A 15096-nucleotide genomic window follows, 5' to 3' on the forward strand; every position below is an offset into this window, starting at 1 on the left:
TTTGATAAAAGGATAGGGAGAGCCGGAGAGATATCGATATAGTACATGAGAATTGATATAAACTTCGAACAAATTTTATCTATTGTCTTCTCGGCTCTTGACTCGGGCCTACGCCATGCATGAGTAACGTACTTCTCTGAACGCCGGATTCGATTAATGACATGACCCGTATTGGGCACTGGTTCGAATGTGATTCACCACAACCCGAACATTTTTCCTTGGGCACGCACACTCCCACTGCTTCGCCTCCAGGTCGGCGGAGAACCTTCCTTTCCGCTAAAGGTCCTCCCCTATTTTTTATTCGCCCGCTCGATATTCTTCCCCTTCTCATCTAGGGTTCCGCGCTTCACTCTGCCGGCGACATCGCTTGGGTTTTTGGGTTCCTGCCTCAGTTGATACGTCAATGCCGTCTCCTTGTCATTGATCATCTCGTAGTAAGTCGTTTTTTTTACTGTTTCGAGCAAAAATTCTATAGATCTTTTTTTGTTTATTTTTCATGTGGTTGAGTGGATGTTTATTTGATTAGTTCGATGGACTTCATTCAGATGGATCTACGACGTGGATCCAGATGTAATTCGCTTTGATCAATCTAGGATTTCACCATATCTGTTGTAATTTGTAATCGTGGTTCTTTATGCTCGATCATTAGGTCGGATAGATAGCCCTGCCCTTGATGTGGGGTTTAAGATAGGATTTCTCTGATTTCCTTATGGGATCGCGTACTGCCTTCGATATCTCTCCATCGCGTACTTGATTCTTCAACATCGTGTTTTATTTCTTCACCAAGTACTGAGTATTGGCAGTTTAGGACATTATCATGGGCTACGAATCGGAAGTAATGAAGCATCTCCGACGAGGAATGCTCTGCCTCCGTAATCTCGAACATACTTGATCCCAATCTCCCAAGTCCTATCATTCAGGTTTTATGTGAAATATTGAATGCTTCACATGGTATAAGGCTTTAGATATGCTGCTACTATTACTCGGATATATGTGCAGGCATTATACTGAACCTTCATTTTATCAAACAAGAATAAGTTGTTGCATTCTAAATGTTCGGGTCAGGTAAGTGCTCTGTGCTCAATCATAATCTTAGTCAAACTAAAAGAAATTAATTTTATCTTTCTAACTGATATTCAATTTTTATTACATTCTATCAATCTCTCCTCGGATACTAGACTTTTTCATCCCACCTTGTTATTTAATCAGTCATCTCCGGATAATTGTTCAACATGTCTGTAATTCTTATAATGTCTTCACATTCATTCAAGCTAATAGGTGTTTTCATGGCTTGGATCCTCGACACTCGAATAGCATAACAGAAACATTAGTATGTTGCCAAGGCTCCAGATACATGTGCATTGCATGTATATGCAAGTGTCCGTCATATGCAATTACATGTGCATTGCATGTATATGCAAGTGTCCGTCATATGCAATTATGGTAGGACCTGACCATATATAGAGTTATTTTGGTTTCTTTGCATGGTAAAGTCAATCTTGTTTGATTTAGGGCCTGGGGTTATTATTCTAGATGTTAAACTTTTGTGCAGTCAATATTATGAATTCAACATTTTAAGCCTATTGCCTAATCTTAATGAAGCCTATAAGGTTATGCTAATAGATATTTCCCCCCTGATTCAACCTTTCTCAGCCAAGTTTAATTAGGTTTTCAAAAGTGACTGATTGTTTTGTTGAAAAATTAAAAATACACAGAAGGATAGCATTCATATTGAATTCAATTACTTGATGTGAACATTTCTACTAGTCGAGTTTTCTTGTCCTATTCAAATATTCTTTTACCTCGAGAACATTATGTCATTGATCTGTGATCATTACTTATATCACAATATTCTTATGTGTTACTCTTTTCATCATATTTCTTTTGTCGTTCTATTTTAAACAGTAATTTTACCAATCAATTAACACTTATTAAAATGTTAATGTTGCAGAAGTCACTTAACCTGAATGCGTTGAGTCAAATCAGGATGTACGAACGCTGGAGAAGGAATATTGTCTCTTAACAATGCAACAAACCAAGCAGAATCCATTTCTTCAGTGTGCATGTCTGTGATATATTCCAAGTCAGCAGGAATACTATCCATTTGAAAACTCTGAAATTGACAATAGTGCAGAACACAATGACATCAGTCTTGTCCATTATATTTCTGTGAGGTTATTTTCATTTGTTATGACTAGGATTATGGACCATGCTCAGTCATTGGGGGAGTACTAAAGACAATTAAACAATGATTCTGAGTGCATCTGAACAAATCCATGCTCTAAGAGTTCCTGAAGCTAATGTTACACTTTCTCAGGTTGATGTTAAAGTCAACCGTGAGACTGAAAAATGTACGTAACTACATATAGCATCAGAAATTTTTGGTTGTTCTTGCTGAAGGACCATAGATTCAAACTCTGTTACTTTTGGCAGATATTCCAGGATGGTCCTTATTTTCACAATGTAAGGTTCAATCTCAGAAGTGTGAGAAATGTTCAAGAGACTTTTGCTCCACAATTAATTATAGACGGCATGTTCGTCTTCATCGTAGGTCTTTGAATATAGCTAAGGTTCTTTCTTTCATCTAATCCTTTAATGTAGTTTGAAAATCTTTTTTTTCTCTTTCTTCTTGGAGTTTCTACAGAGTGATCTGAAAGTGAAATGCATAATTACTTTTGCTACTTTATTTGGGCCAATTTTCTAGTAAAATAATGCTATCTTTATTACTAGTTTTTTGTTGTAATGTTAGATTTTACTGATGATTGTTGGTAACAGGAGAATATCCCTACTTCAATCCATCATTTTGGCAGTTTATCTTATTATGAGTTCGTTAAACTAGGTACCATATTATTTTCACAACCTTTGTATTCTTAACTAATGTCTTTTTCTTGCTTAAATTTTTTAGGATTTCTTGAAGAATAGGGTACTCTTGGGAGAATACTGGGATAGGGTAAGCTTCTTCAAATACATTTATTAATGCTTTGATTTGCCTTGATAACAACATCTATTCAGTATTCTAATACACGAGTAAGCAAAAATAGAAGCTAAAATTCTTAATTGAACAGATGGATAAGTTTGCGCCTCACAATTTTTTTTGAATATTCTTTATTATTTTAATATTTTTGTTGCATTTCTAGCTACCAATAGAGGAGGCAAAAGATATTCTTTCTTTGAAGGATGCTGTTGTTGAGGTAATTTCAAATGAACTAGTTGTGAATTCATTATTGTGTATCCATTTTCTTAGTTACTATATTATAGAGCATTAATGCTTATTTTGCATCCAACTGTTTGAGCATTCAAAATATAGACATATGTTGGTATTTCTGGGGAACTGGTGGTGTATGACTTGTTCAGTTTTTTTCACGTGTCTTTGCCTCAGTAGTAATACAAGGTGGCAGCTAACTACTAAACTTATGATAATATGGTTTAGTTGTTTGCTCTTTTCTAGGTTATGGTTGTCCCTTGTACTCCTCCTTGGTCTGACATACATCAAAGGGACCATTTTGTTTTTTGTATTGTTACATTGCTCTTGTCCTTAAGGAAAAAAATGCAGGTTATGATTTTTTTTTTCTCATGGCAAACTGACAGAATACTCAATAGGTTTTTTAGCGATAGACTTAATCTTCAAGCCGACCCCATCTACTGGGATAAGGCTTGGTTGTTGTTGTTGTTGTTGTAGGCTTAAGCTTCAATTGTTTTCAAATCAATTCACTTCTTGATACAGGATAATTAGTTTATGGGTCTTCCTGTCCATGGTCATGTAAGTCTAGAACATTCTCTGGAAGTTGGTTTTCAATTATTGTATTAACTATTATCATCTTTTGGGCTTAGATGCTTACCATTCTATTCTATTATATATTAGCGGAAAGGTTGAGAAATTTGTAGATATGATCACATGAGCACATGGGAGAATGTTTACAAGTTATGAACAGTGCAGATAATTATGTTAAGGAGGGAACTATCTCATCTGAACAATAAGCGAAGGAAAGTTGAGTGGAGGGTATCTCTGATTGGGTTAATGGAGGGATGTTGGGCTTCAACAAAGACTGATTAGTTTGATGGGGATCTTGACAGATTTGGGGGGACTCGAGAAAGAGTCCTGGGAAAGAGTATTTTTGGTGTGGCTAGGATTCAATTAGTGATTGGCTGTTTCTTGGGCTGAGGATTTCAGTGGGGGAGGTTATTAGGGAAAGAGGGGGTTAGCGGGGCTCTCACGTGTGATAGTGGAGAATACTGACAATTGCCAAGAGAAGAAAGGTTGATGAGGGAGGGAGGAGCAGAGAGATGGGAGGCACTGGCAGTGTGATTGAAGATGGGTGGCAAGGGTGTGAAGAGGATCTATTGTTGTCATCCCCTTGCTAACCCCCATCTAAACCTTGATAAAACCTATCTATGATCAGTTTTATTAATCCAAATTTGACACTAGTTCAACAGATTACCTTATTCAACTATGGTTTACCCAAATTGCACGTATTTTGACATTGTTCAAGTCTAATTTCAAGCCCAATTCAAATCCTAGCCAGCCAAATCTTGTCCAACTCAATTGAAGTTTGATCAACCCCCAAAATGCACCAAATTTAACCAAAATCAGACTCCTATCATATTTATAGTGTCATCTCTCCAGAGATATCCTTCCACTTAAGACTAACAGATTTCATCTACACCAAATTTATATCAGATCCATAAATACCTATTGGTTTGTGTTGGGTTGCAATTCTTATGTTGTTAACTGCCCTTTGGCAGATTTTATTGAGCCAATTGGCACGTTGTTTAAAAGTGAAATGTCATGTACCTTGATCTTGTGTTTTATTTAAAGGGAGAGCTATTAGTTAATTTTTTACTTCCAGGGTGTTACTGGTTCTTTTATTATAAAGGAATTGACAAATTTCATTCAGAACCTTGGTCTTCTATTACTTCCGCATGTGTATGTGAAGGCTGGTGCAACTCTTTTGGTAAGAAAAAATGCAATTCATTTTTGTCTGTTGAAGTGTACAAACTATTATTCTATGTCCCACATTGGTAAATTTCACATTTGCATTGTGAAGGATATTGTAGAAGGGAGTTCTTTTAGGTTTCCTTTGTCATCTCAAGATTTGTTTAATCTTCTTGATGATGCAAGTGAGAGGACTTTTTTACATGCTGGAAATGCCTTATTCATGCAAAAGTATATCTTCAATGGAGATGCTGAAAAAATTTCTATCGAGGCGAAAAATTTGGTTGCATTTGCTAGTTTTATGCTTGAACAGAAATTGGTATGATGGCAATCCTCGTACTGAAAATTTGACCTTTTTAATGTTTCTTCTTAGTTTGCCTGTATTGGTTGCTAGGTCAAGTCGTGGCATGCTGAGAAAGATATTGAAGCGTTAAGATTACAGTGTCTGCTTATGGAAGAAGAGGAAATTGCAAAGAAAAGGTACCAATCAATTGAGTTTTCTAATTAACAGAAATACAAGTTCATGAGTATACCTAAGTGATATAATTGGTTCCTATAACCTCCTCTGCTTTTACCATAATTAAGGAGATGCCCTTGTGTGGAAGCATGCAAGTGTATGTAACTTGTAAATGTTCTATAGCTGAGAATTGCGTGGGACACCTAGTTTTGTTCTACATGGGTTGTTGTGAGCTAATTAAAGAGGTTCACGAGGCCCACAAGAGATTTGTGGGACAAAGAAGGGATCTAGATGCTTAGACTATTGAACTATTATTTTTGGATGAACGGTAAATATATAGATCAAAACAGAATGTACAATGCTCGACGCCTGCAAATGATAGACATGCATCTGTATCTTATGGAACATCCTATCTATCTTGGGCTCATCACCCTCATATCGGCATCTATTCCTAGTTTGCCACAAAAGATAAATCATACATGTGATTGCTAGATACCGAGCCTTTGTGAGGCGGCTGTTGCCATGGTGCACCCTCTGTAATGTGTGGAACAGGCAGGCTGCAGTGCTTATGTTCTGCTGAATGTTGAGCCATCTTCTTACACTGCCCCACTGCAGTTTGCTAATGGGGCATTGGAAGAAGACATGGGCATTGGTTTCATTCTCCTGTTTGCACAAGGGGCAGGTCTTGTCCACCTCAAACGGAATGCGGTCTTTCGTCTTCAGCCGTTCATGTGCGAGAAGCCAAAAAAAAATCTGTGCTTAGGCATCAGATATGGCTTCCATAATAGTTAAGTTTAACAAAATTAATGAGTTAGGGGGTGCTTGGTTGGATGTAATGAGAGTGGAGAATGGGAAAGGGATTGAAAGTGGGTGTTTGTTTTGGGGGATTGGTGGTGGGTCCCACAATTCATTACCCTAAATATGGGAATGAGCCATTACCTAGCAAAAGGAGGGGAATGGGAAAAAAAATACTATTCGGATTCAAATCATACCCATAACCATTCTCCACTTCTATCAATTTCATTCTCATTCCCTTCCGCGAACCAAGCACCCCCTTAGTTTTATGGTGTCAATGTGTTGACATTACATCTGTATAAAGTTAACCAGCAAGAAACGATAAGGTTGCTTATTGGTCAGTATTAGGTTTTTCTGAAATTAGTGATGGAATTTAGAACGTCAGTAGTTAGAGATGTCAGAGATGGGAGCAAATAACTATAATTAACTATACTTGACTTGTTGTGGAGCATCAACCTTCATGTGTTCACTGCATCAGATTTTGGCCATGTAGTTTTTACCTCTAGTAGTGTAGTTTAACTATGCCAATTTGAGTTATAAAGCATGATGAAGCTATGACTTCAGTAACCTATTTGTCATATGGGGGTTGTTTGTCTGCCAGTAGAATGGCTCATGAGGTAGTGTTAGTAATCTAGATACCTTAATGGTCAGTATTACGAAGGCCTAGTTATTCAAAGACAACATGGTTACAGGTAACAATTTAGGTTAGCGGCAACTCATTTAATTCAGATTCAAACCTGACCCATTAAATAAACAGGTCAAAATCCAGAATTGCACATGACCCATGTATAAAAGGGTTTTACAGTCATGTCACATGACCATTTAATTAAATGTCTCATAAACATGACATGTGGCATGACTTAAAAAAACTTAAATAAAATTTATATACAAACCATATCCTAATTATTTTAATTATACAAAAGTATAAAATGTAATCTGTATTATAGTTGATATTTATTATATCCTATATATCCATAACATATGTTAGATTATATATTTATAATTTAAATTAACTAATAAAAATGATTTAAATCTAACCGCTTGAGACGCAAGTCAGTGGTGATTCGACCTGCTTATTTGTGAATCATGAATGGGTCAACTCATTTAACATGAACTTGTTTAACTCAAACCTAAATCTGTAAAATTGTGGCTCAGGTTGTCCCATGAAAACATGTCATGTCAACTTTTGTCAATCTAAGTGTGGTGGCCTAGATTTCACAGATAAAACCATAATCCATGTAGAAGCATCGCTACACCCTAACCTTATCACACACATAAACTATACCATAATCAGCAAGGTGAAATCTTCACTTAAAAGAGAATTTGCAATAAGGCAACAATTTCACAATCTGCAATCTCAAAATGTGATTCTACAACTTGTTTCTCAGTTTTAATGGACAAAAAACCTTTTAATTCTAATTGTATATATTTGAAAGATTGGTTTAGATGAGAATAAGACCATACTTCTCAACTTGGTATGAGATGGTAGACACTTTAAGGCTTTAATCCTTTATTCAAACTGTATACCAAGTGCATAACAAAGATTACCGATTGTTTTAGTTGTATGAGACTTTAAGTCTTGTGTATAGGAAGTTAGAATTCATTAATGGAATGATGCTCAGGACTGGATCAAGTGACCTTTATATATTCCAGTAGGCAGTAGAACATATAATTATCTTACTAATGTAATGAGAAGATGCAGAATGTACCAGATATTTGGGGTTGGCTGTATATATTTGCTCCCCAAATAAACAGCCATTTTATTCATTATTTTATTATGTTTAAAGCTAGCCCTAATTTTGGAATGAATGCTTAGTGAAAATTGAAAAATGCTAGTTAGTGCTTAGATAATATGGAAAGTGACAGTTTTTTTTTTGTCTGAACAAATTTACTTGGTCAACTCGGTCTGATTTTGATAACTAGAGATTATGTGGAGAATGTTTTTATTTTATCTTTGAATAAATTTTGCTAAGTCAAGTCCATTATCTTGGGTAATAAATACGCATATAACATAGCATTTCTGGTTATATAAGATGATAACTCTATCTTCTATACATATAAAAGTGCTAATTTAATTTTGCCAAATGTGGGCTCCAACCTGTATATCAACATTGCTGGGTGGGGTTGAGCGCTGTTGCTTCCACTGTGAACAATGAATACTTTGTTATCCAATGTGGCATGGGAACGAACATGTGGTGGTCAAGACAAAAAAAGTGCTAATTTAGTTCCCATGAGAATTCTTTCTTAGCCCTTGAATTTTATGGTGGTTTCTGCAGGCAAACTGAACTTGAGGAAAGGAAAAGGTTGAAAAAACTGAGGCAGAAAGAGAGAAAAATGACCATAGCAACTGGTACTGCCAAAAACAATTCTGAGCCATATTCACATGATTCTGTCAGATTAACATGTAGGTCTACAGAAACATCAAGCCCAATACCTACATCTGTCTCTTGCTTTGACACTTGCACAGCAAAAGCTAGTCCAAAGTTACTGTGTGTACAGCCAACAAAATACTGCAAAGTAGAACCCCATTTAGATTGCAACATGTTTTTGCATTCTCCAAAAGAGGTTAATGTTGACTTTGTAGATCAGAAAATGGAGAATAAATCCTGTGAGTGCCAGCTAACTCCAATCAGTGGTCAAATTTTGTTGACACAAATTCCTCCAAGCAGTTGCTACCATGATGAAGCTCCATTTGCAAAATCTCCCACAACTTCAACCAACGACCTTATTATTGGGACGCAGAAAACAAAGCCAGAGAAAGATGGCAATGAAATTAACAGCAAGTGTGAAGTCTTGATTGGCTCTATCAGTGTTGACCTTGGAAATGGTTCACCGTTGGTTGTGAAACATTCTAAGCTAGCAGAGCATGTCTCGAGTCTCAATTCAGCCAACTTAATGGACATAAAACCACCAAACCCATGTTGCCATGACATTGTAGATTCTGCTGTAGAGCAAATAGGAGCAAAGTTTAATGAATTACATGCTCACCCTTTTAATCATATTCCTGTTGAGAATGCTTGTGGCAATGGTTTTGGCAAATGCTTGGACTCTATCATTGACTTGGATAGTTCAGATTTGGCATTCCCCAGACTCTTCTCAAGCCATACTGCAAAGGCCTTTCTGGCAGAGAGTAAGTGCCCCTTATCTTCTGTGCTCTATTTTGGAGACCTCACAAGTCAATAAGCAGTTTTGCCATCCTTTGGACTATTTTTATAATAATTACCTTTTTAAAGTTCTGAAATCTGTTAACTAGTGTTAAAAAAAAAATGCAGGATGGAAGGAATCAATGATGACTGATCATGTGACGCTTGCTTTACCCTCTGACACCGAATTATGAGTCTCTCCTTCCATTATTTTTTGGTTGAGGTGGAAGATCAGCAAGAACTGCAAAAACAGACATCTGGGCCAGGTTTATGATATCTCAGCTATAGACATTTTTGTTACCAAAAGCATTGCTAAGCTAGATGTTGAACTTGTTGGATTAGATGCATAGATTCTTCTTTATGATATCTCGCAGTTTAAAGCATCCTGAAGTTTTAGAAGGCTTTCCCATTTTAGCAGATGTCCTCTGAGTTCAAACATCTGCTTTCTTTTTGCAACATTTTTCATCTTTCTCGGTTCAGATTTTATGTATCCATTTGGATTTACTTTAACTGTTTCGTTGTATTACTCCATAGATAGATCATAAACAAGTAAACAACTGACTGCAACTTGAAGGTTCAAGAATCTACATTTTATTTTGTTTGTTATCTTGCAACTTCTCTTTGAAGCCATTGCAACTAAACATTATTGCTTCGATAAAAAAAATTATTTTTTAAGAAACATTTTATTATTTATGGAATGAAAAAGTGCCCACTTTGAGTTCGATTCTCTTTCCTTAACCGTATAACAAGTAAACACCTGACTGCAACTTGAAGGTTCAATAATCTACATTTTATTTTGTTTGTTATCTTGCAACTTCTCTTTGAAGCCATTGCAACTAAACATTATCGCTTCGAGAAAAAAAATTATCTTTTAAAAAATATTTTATTATTTATGGAATGAGAAAGTGCTCTCTTTGAGTTCGATTCTCTTTTCTTAACAATATTTCAGCAAGTATTATTTTTGCAAGTAGATTAAAGATTTATTTATTTTCTGGATATCTGTTGCTGAAATTTTAAATAAATAAATTAAACAATTCAAATACATGATTAAGTTCCTTTCAAGGTAGTGTCATTCATTATTTTAAAAAAGTAATTATAATTATAAATTTTGTGACAGTGGACTTGTTAATTGCGTGAAATAATATGTTCAGTCTATTCATGTGTAGAATTGAAAAAAAGATATACAGTATAAAGAGCTCCAGTATAAAGATCTTCATTAGTGCGTAATTCGATTGTATACCACCATTGATAAACACCGGAATCAGCGATATTCACTGGACCAGTAGCACCTCCTCGAGTAAAAGCTTCCACAGCCGGTTGACCAAAATGAGGATCCCAAATTGCATGAGCAATGGGTCTTACATGTAAAGGGTCTTGTATCCATGACTCAAAATTTCCTTACCAAGTTACATGAAAGAGATTTCCGGACGTCCACAAAAAAATTATTGCTAACTGATTAAAGTGAGAAGCAAAAATATTCTGATAAAGACGTTCCTCAATAATATCATCATGACTCTCGAAGTCATGTGCGGTAGCAATACCAAACCAAATACGACGAGTGGTAAATGCCAATTGAAAAAACAAAGGTGCTTTCAGGTAATTGACAGTTATGAATGACTTCCAAAGGTACTATGAAGAAGCTTGAGCTTTTTGATAAATTTTGAAATTTCAAACGTTATGCAGCTTAAAAGAATTTAAACAGTGACAACTTTATAGTCAAAAGTCAACATGATATTCCTTGTTTATCGAATGGTTAAAGGGGTGTTTTATGTTGATGTTTTTTATTAATATCTCATATATAATTATTCAATTATTTTTTATTATATATAATAGTAATTTATTTATATTATTATCTCTCATTATTTTTTTTTCTCATGTTATAGAAGTTATAAATCTGTATATAATAATTATGATTTTATAATTATTACAATTAACTCAGTTATATTAGTTATGATTTTATAATTATTATATAATTATAGTAGTTACGATTTCATAATTATTATAATATAGAATATGATTTTTATAATTGTTATAATATGAAAATTTTTTAAGATAAATTATTCAGAACCTTCGAAAAGTATTTAAACAATATTTTTTTGAGTTTGAAATCGGATCATTATGAATCCATCTTATAATTAGTTGTTGTAAGTTTCGATTTGATATATTACGTATATCATAGTTCAATTCGAGTTAAAAGTTCTCTCAAAGTTTGGAGTTTAATATTTATATTGTAGCAATTACAGTTTCGTAGTTACTACAATTGAGTTATAACATAGTTGTAGCAACTATGATTTTATAATTGCTACAACGTAAATATTAAATTTTAAACTTTGAGAGATCATAACTTTTGATTAGGGTAAAACTATATCACACATGGTATAACAAATCGAAGCATTTATAATTAATTACAGAGTATAACTCATAACGACCAGGTTTTAGATTCAAAATATATTATTTAAATTTTTATTGGAGGCTTTGAATAATTTGTCTTAAATTTTTTTCAGATATAAATCATAGCTATTATACAATCATAATTACTACAACTATGTAATAATTACGGATTTGTAACTAATACAACATATCAATTTAGGCTAAAAACAAATAAGAGAGAGATAATAATTTGAACAAGTACTACTGTAAAATAGAATTAAACGTAGTTGGGTAATTATACTGGGACAGAACATCCTTTTATAAAAAACAAAAAATTAAAATAGGGTGTTCTCTTCGTTATAAAAAAAAAATGACGTCTCTTGATTTTACCCTAAGGCTGCGTTTGATAGGGCGTAATCTGTTTTGTAATGTAATCTTGATTACATTACAAGACAGATTATTTTGTTTGTTTCACTTTTAAACTTGTAATGTAATGTAATCTGGATTACAAAATGTAGTGAAGTTTTATAATCCAGATTACAAAGCAAATGCTATGTAATCCGATTACATTACGAAGTCACCGTCCCACCAAAATTTAAATACCGAATATACTCTTAGTCCACCGTCGGCCCCCGCCGTCGGCCGCCGACCGCCGCCGCCGACCGCCAGCCACCGGCCGATCGTCGGCCGTCGACCGCCGCCGGCCGATCGTCGGCCGTCGACAGCCGGCCGCCGATCGTCGCCCGCCGCCGATCGCCGATGGTCGGCGACCGGCGACGGCGGCGGCCGGTAGCTGCCGCAAGCTCCGGCAGAAGTGCGGCGACCGTCAGTAGAGGTCGTAGGACATTTTTGTCATTTTGTAATAATACAAATTACAATCCTGATAAAAAATAATAGATACCAAACAAAAGAATGTAATCATCCTTGTAATCAAATATTACATACATTACATTTCCAAACGTAGTAATGTAATCAAGATTACATTACATTACATTACAAATTTGATTACATTACAAGGTAGATTATATTACACCCAACCAAACATAGCCAGTTTATTATGCTTTTCAATTATGTTATACTTTAATTAATTGTATAAGTATATAATAAATGGAGCATTATGCGTATTACCCAAAACGTGGTCCATTTTCAAATTGATTAAATCGTGTTTCCCTTCCCAATTTTTTTCCCATAATACCCCTATTTATTTTCACTGTTCATCAAGAAAAAAAAACTCTAAAGCGCCTTATTTTTTATTATAAAAAAAATCTAATCTATCAACTCTTCTCTTTTCTCTCCATCTCAATGAGTTTTCTCCATCATCCCTTCACCTTCACCTTCACCTTCACCCAACGACATTGATCTTATCTGAAAATCGAAGAGATAATAAGTTAGGATGTACCTACCTCGTTGACTGGATATAAACTCTGCTCCATTCTGCAACACAACATCAGTACCGAGCTAGGGAAGGGGTTTCCAGCATTAGTCCTTCGATTCCCAAATTAATCACCGGCACGAATAAGAAGATGGAGCAATAGTAACACAAACACAAAAAGTGAATTATGCGTACTTGCTCCAGTGTACGAACCCTCTTTATATAATGCGTTGGTGGGCGACGTGCGCTTTTTTTTAGGCGTGAGCACGTTCTTCCATTAGTTACGGACGCGTTCCCCAATTGATCTTGGACACGTGGTCATGGACACATTCTCCAATTGGTCGTGGGCGCGTCCTCTGATTTGTCCGTCGTACGATGATCCGTCTGTAGACCATGCCACGTGTCGGCGACGCCATCTCCCAAAAGTATATCCAAATATACGTCAGCGTTCCCGCTGATCGGGCGAGCGGGATAGCTGCTCGGCCGAGTATTCCTATATTCGACTGCTCTTCCCTATGACGATGAGTCTAGATAGTGTGTTCATGCCCGACCGAAATGGTGATCCAGTCATCTACGTGCGCCTTCGCTTGGTTCATCCCATTGTCGGTCCGGCGACTCATGCCCGGTTGGCCCTTAATGTAGGGCTCCGCTCAACTACCTTTTAGTGAGCTTGTTGGTCCTTTGACCTCCTTGACTTTGACCTCTATGTCAGCTGCTATCTTCTTCCTTTGACCTACACTTGGTGGACCCCCCTTATCACCACATCAGACGCAAAGTGACATGGCAAGTCGATGATAGTTTTAGACCATGGATAGAGTTTTGGATCGATTCATGGTGGGCTACGAGAATCATTGGTGCGAATGATATAGAAGTCATGGAGAGCTATGTCAAGGACATCGAGTTGTGGCTTGGTCTACTGGCCTATGATGTAAGATATGCGAATTTATTTTAGGGTTATGGTGGAATAACCTTATGAAAATTTTAGGAAATTTTAGAAATTTTTCTAGAATTTTTCGGATGTTGTATGAGTAGTTTTGCGGGGATAGAAGTGAAGGTTTGTTTAGGAATACGCGTGTGAGGGTTTAATTGAGATGTTAGTTAGGGTTTGATTTCCTTAACCCTAAGTGGGTTCTATTAATAGGGCTTCATTCCTCACCCGTGCCCTAAAAACCCGACCCGACTCACTCTCTTCCTCTTTCTCTCTCGCGCGATCTCCCCGACGCCGACGCTTGCCGCGACCATCGGCGATCTTCTCCTTCTTCTTCTCTCAGAGGCACTGGTGAGGAGGGATCCTGGAGCATTGAGGAGGAGGGGATACTGCTCCTTTTTTCGACCTTTCCTTCTCCTCTGGTCTCGGCAACCAGCGGCGACGAACCCTTGATCCATCGATCTCGCCTGTTGTCGGAAGGGAATCGAGGGCACCGGCGTTGGATCTGGCCAGCGTCGATCGATTGGGTCAGGTAACGACCACTGCCTTCTTCCCGATCTTCTCCTCTATTCGTCGGCGACAACAAATCGTGCCCTAGCCGTGATTTGTGGAGGTAAGCGGTTGATTTCGATTGTGGATTCGAGCTTTTGGTACTCTTCTTCTAGTGTTGATTCGAGTGATCTTGATGAGGAACAATACCTGCGTTTAGGTTCCGGCCTCCACAGCTCTGTCGGATTATCTTCTTCATCCAATCTGTGGTTTCCTCCTGCGATCAAAGAAGAGGTACTGAGATCGGTTATTTGTGGGTGTTAACAAATTGATTGAATGACTTCTTCATGCTCTTTCTTCTTGAACTGGTTGGTGGAGATACAATGTGTAGTTCTGTTTGTTTTCTTTCGGTCGATCATTAACTGTTCTTGATTCGACCAGTGCTGATACTTTAGGTAGTTTACTACTCGTAGGAAATTCATGCAATGTTAATTACTGCTCTGTTCTCTTGATCGACCTGTAGTTGCAGTAGAGGTTATCCAGTAGGCTTTTGTGTGCTCCTTGATCAAGAGCAATGGTGGAGTCAACAAGGTGGTGAGTTGTTTGGTT

The 15096-nt window shown here is 36.7% G+C and overlaps 1 protein-coding gene across 3 annotated transcripts; it reads left to right on the forward strand.

Annotated features, from left to right (window-relative positions):
* Positions 1–192: 192 nt before the first annotated feature.
* LOC121992843 lies at positions 193–9934 on the forward strand. 3 transcript variants are annotated; one of them, XM_042547442.1, is made up of 11 exons: positions 195–434; positions 1952–2065; positions 2199–2351; positions 2434–2570; positions 2906–2950; positions 3138–3191; positions 4848–4952; positions 5046–5252; positions 5328–5413; positions 8462–9315; positions 9458–9934. In XM_042547442.1, the coding sequence occupies exons 3-11, from the start codon at positions 2249–2251 to the stop codon at positions 9520–9522; spliced, it is 1656 nt and encodes a 551-aa protein (XP_042403376.1). In that variant the 5' UTR covers positions 195–434; positions 1952–2065; positions 2199–2248; the 3' UTR covers positions 9523–9934. The 3 variants fall into 3 exon arrangements, with proteins under 3 accessions (XP_042403374.1, XP_042403376.1, XP_042403375.1); XM_042547441.1 differs by having other exon boundaries at positions 1952–2351; XM_042547440.1 differs by having other exon boundaries at positions 193–434; positions 1952–2351; positions 4848–5252.
* Positions 9935–15096: the final 5162 nt, after the last annotated feature.

This window comes from Zingiber officinale, chromosome 6B (genome assembly GCF_018446385.1).
Source record: "Zingiber officinale cultivar Zhangliang chromosome 6B, Zo_v1.1, whole genome shotgun sequence".
NCBI lineage: Eukaryota > Viridiplantae > Streptophyta > Magnoliopsida > Zingiberales > Zingiberaceae > Zingiber > Zingiber officinale.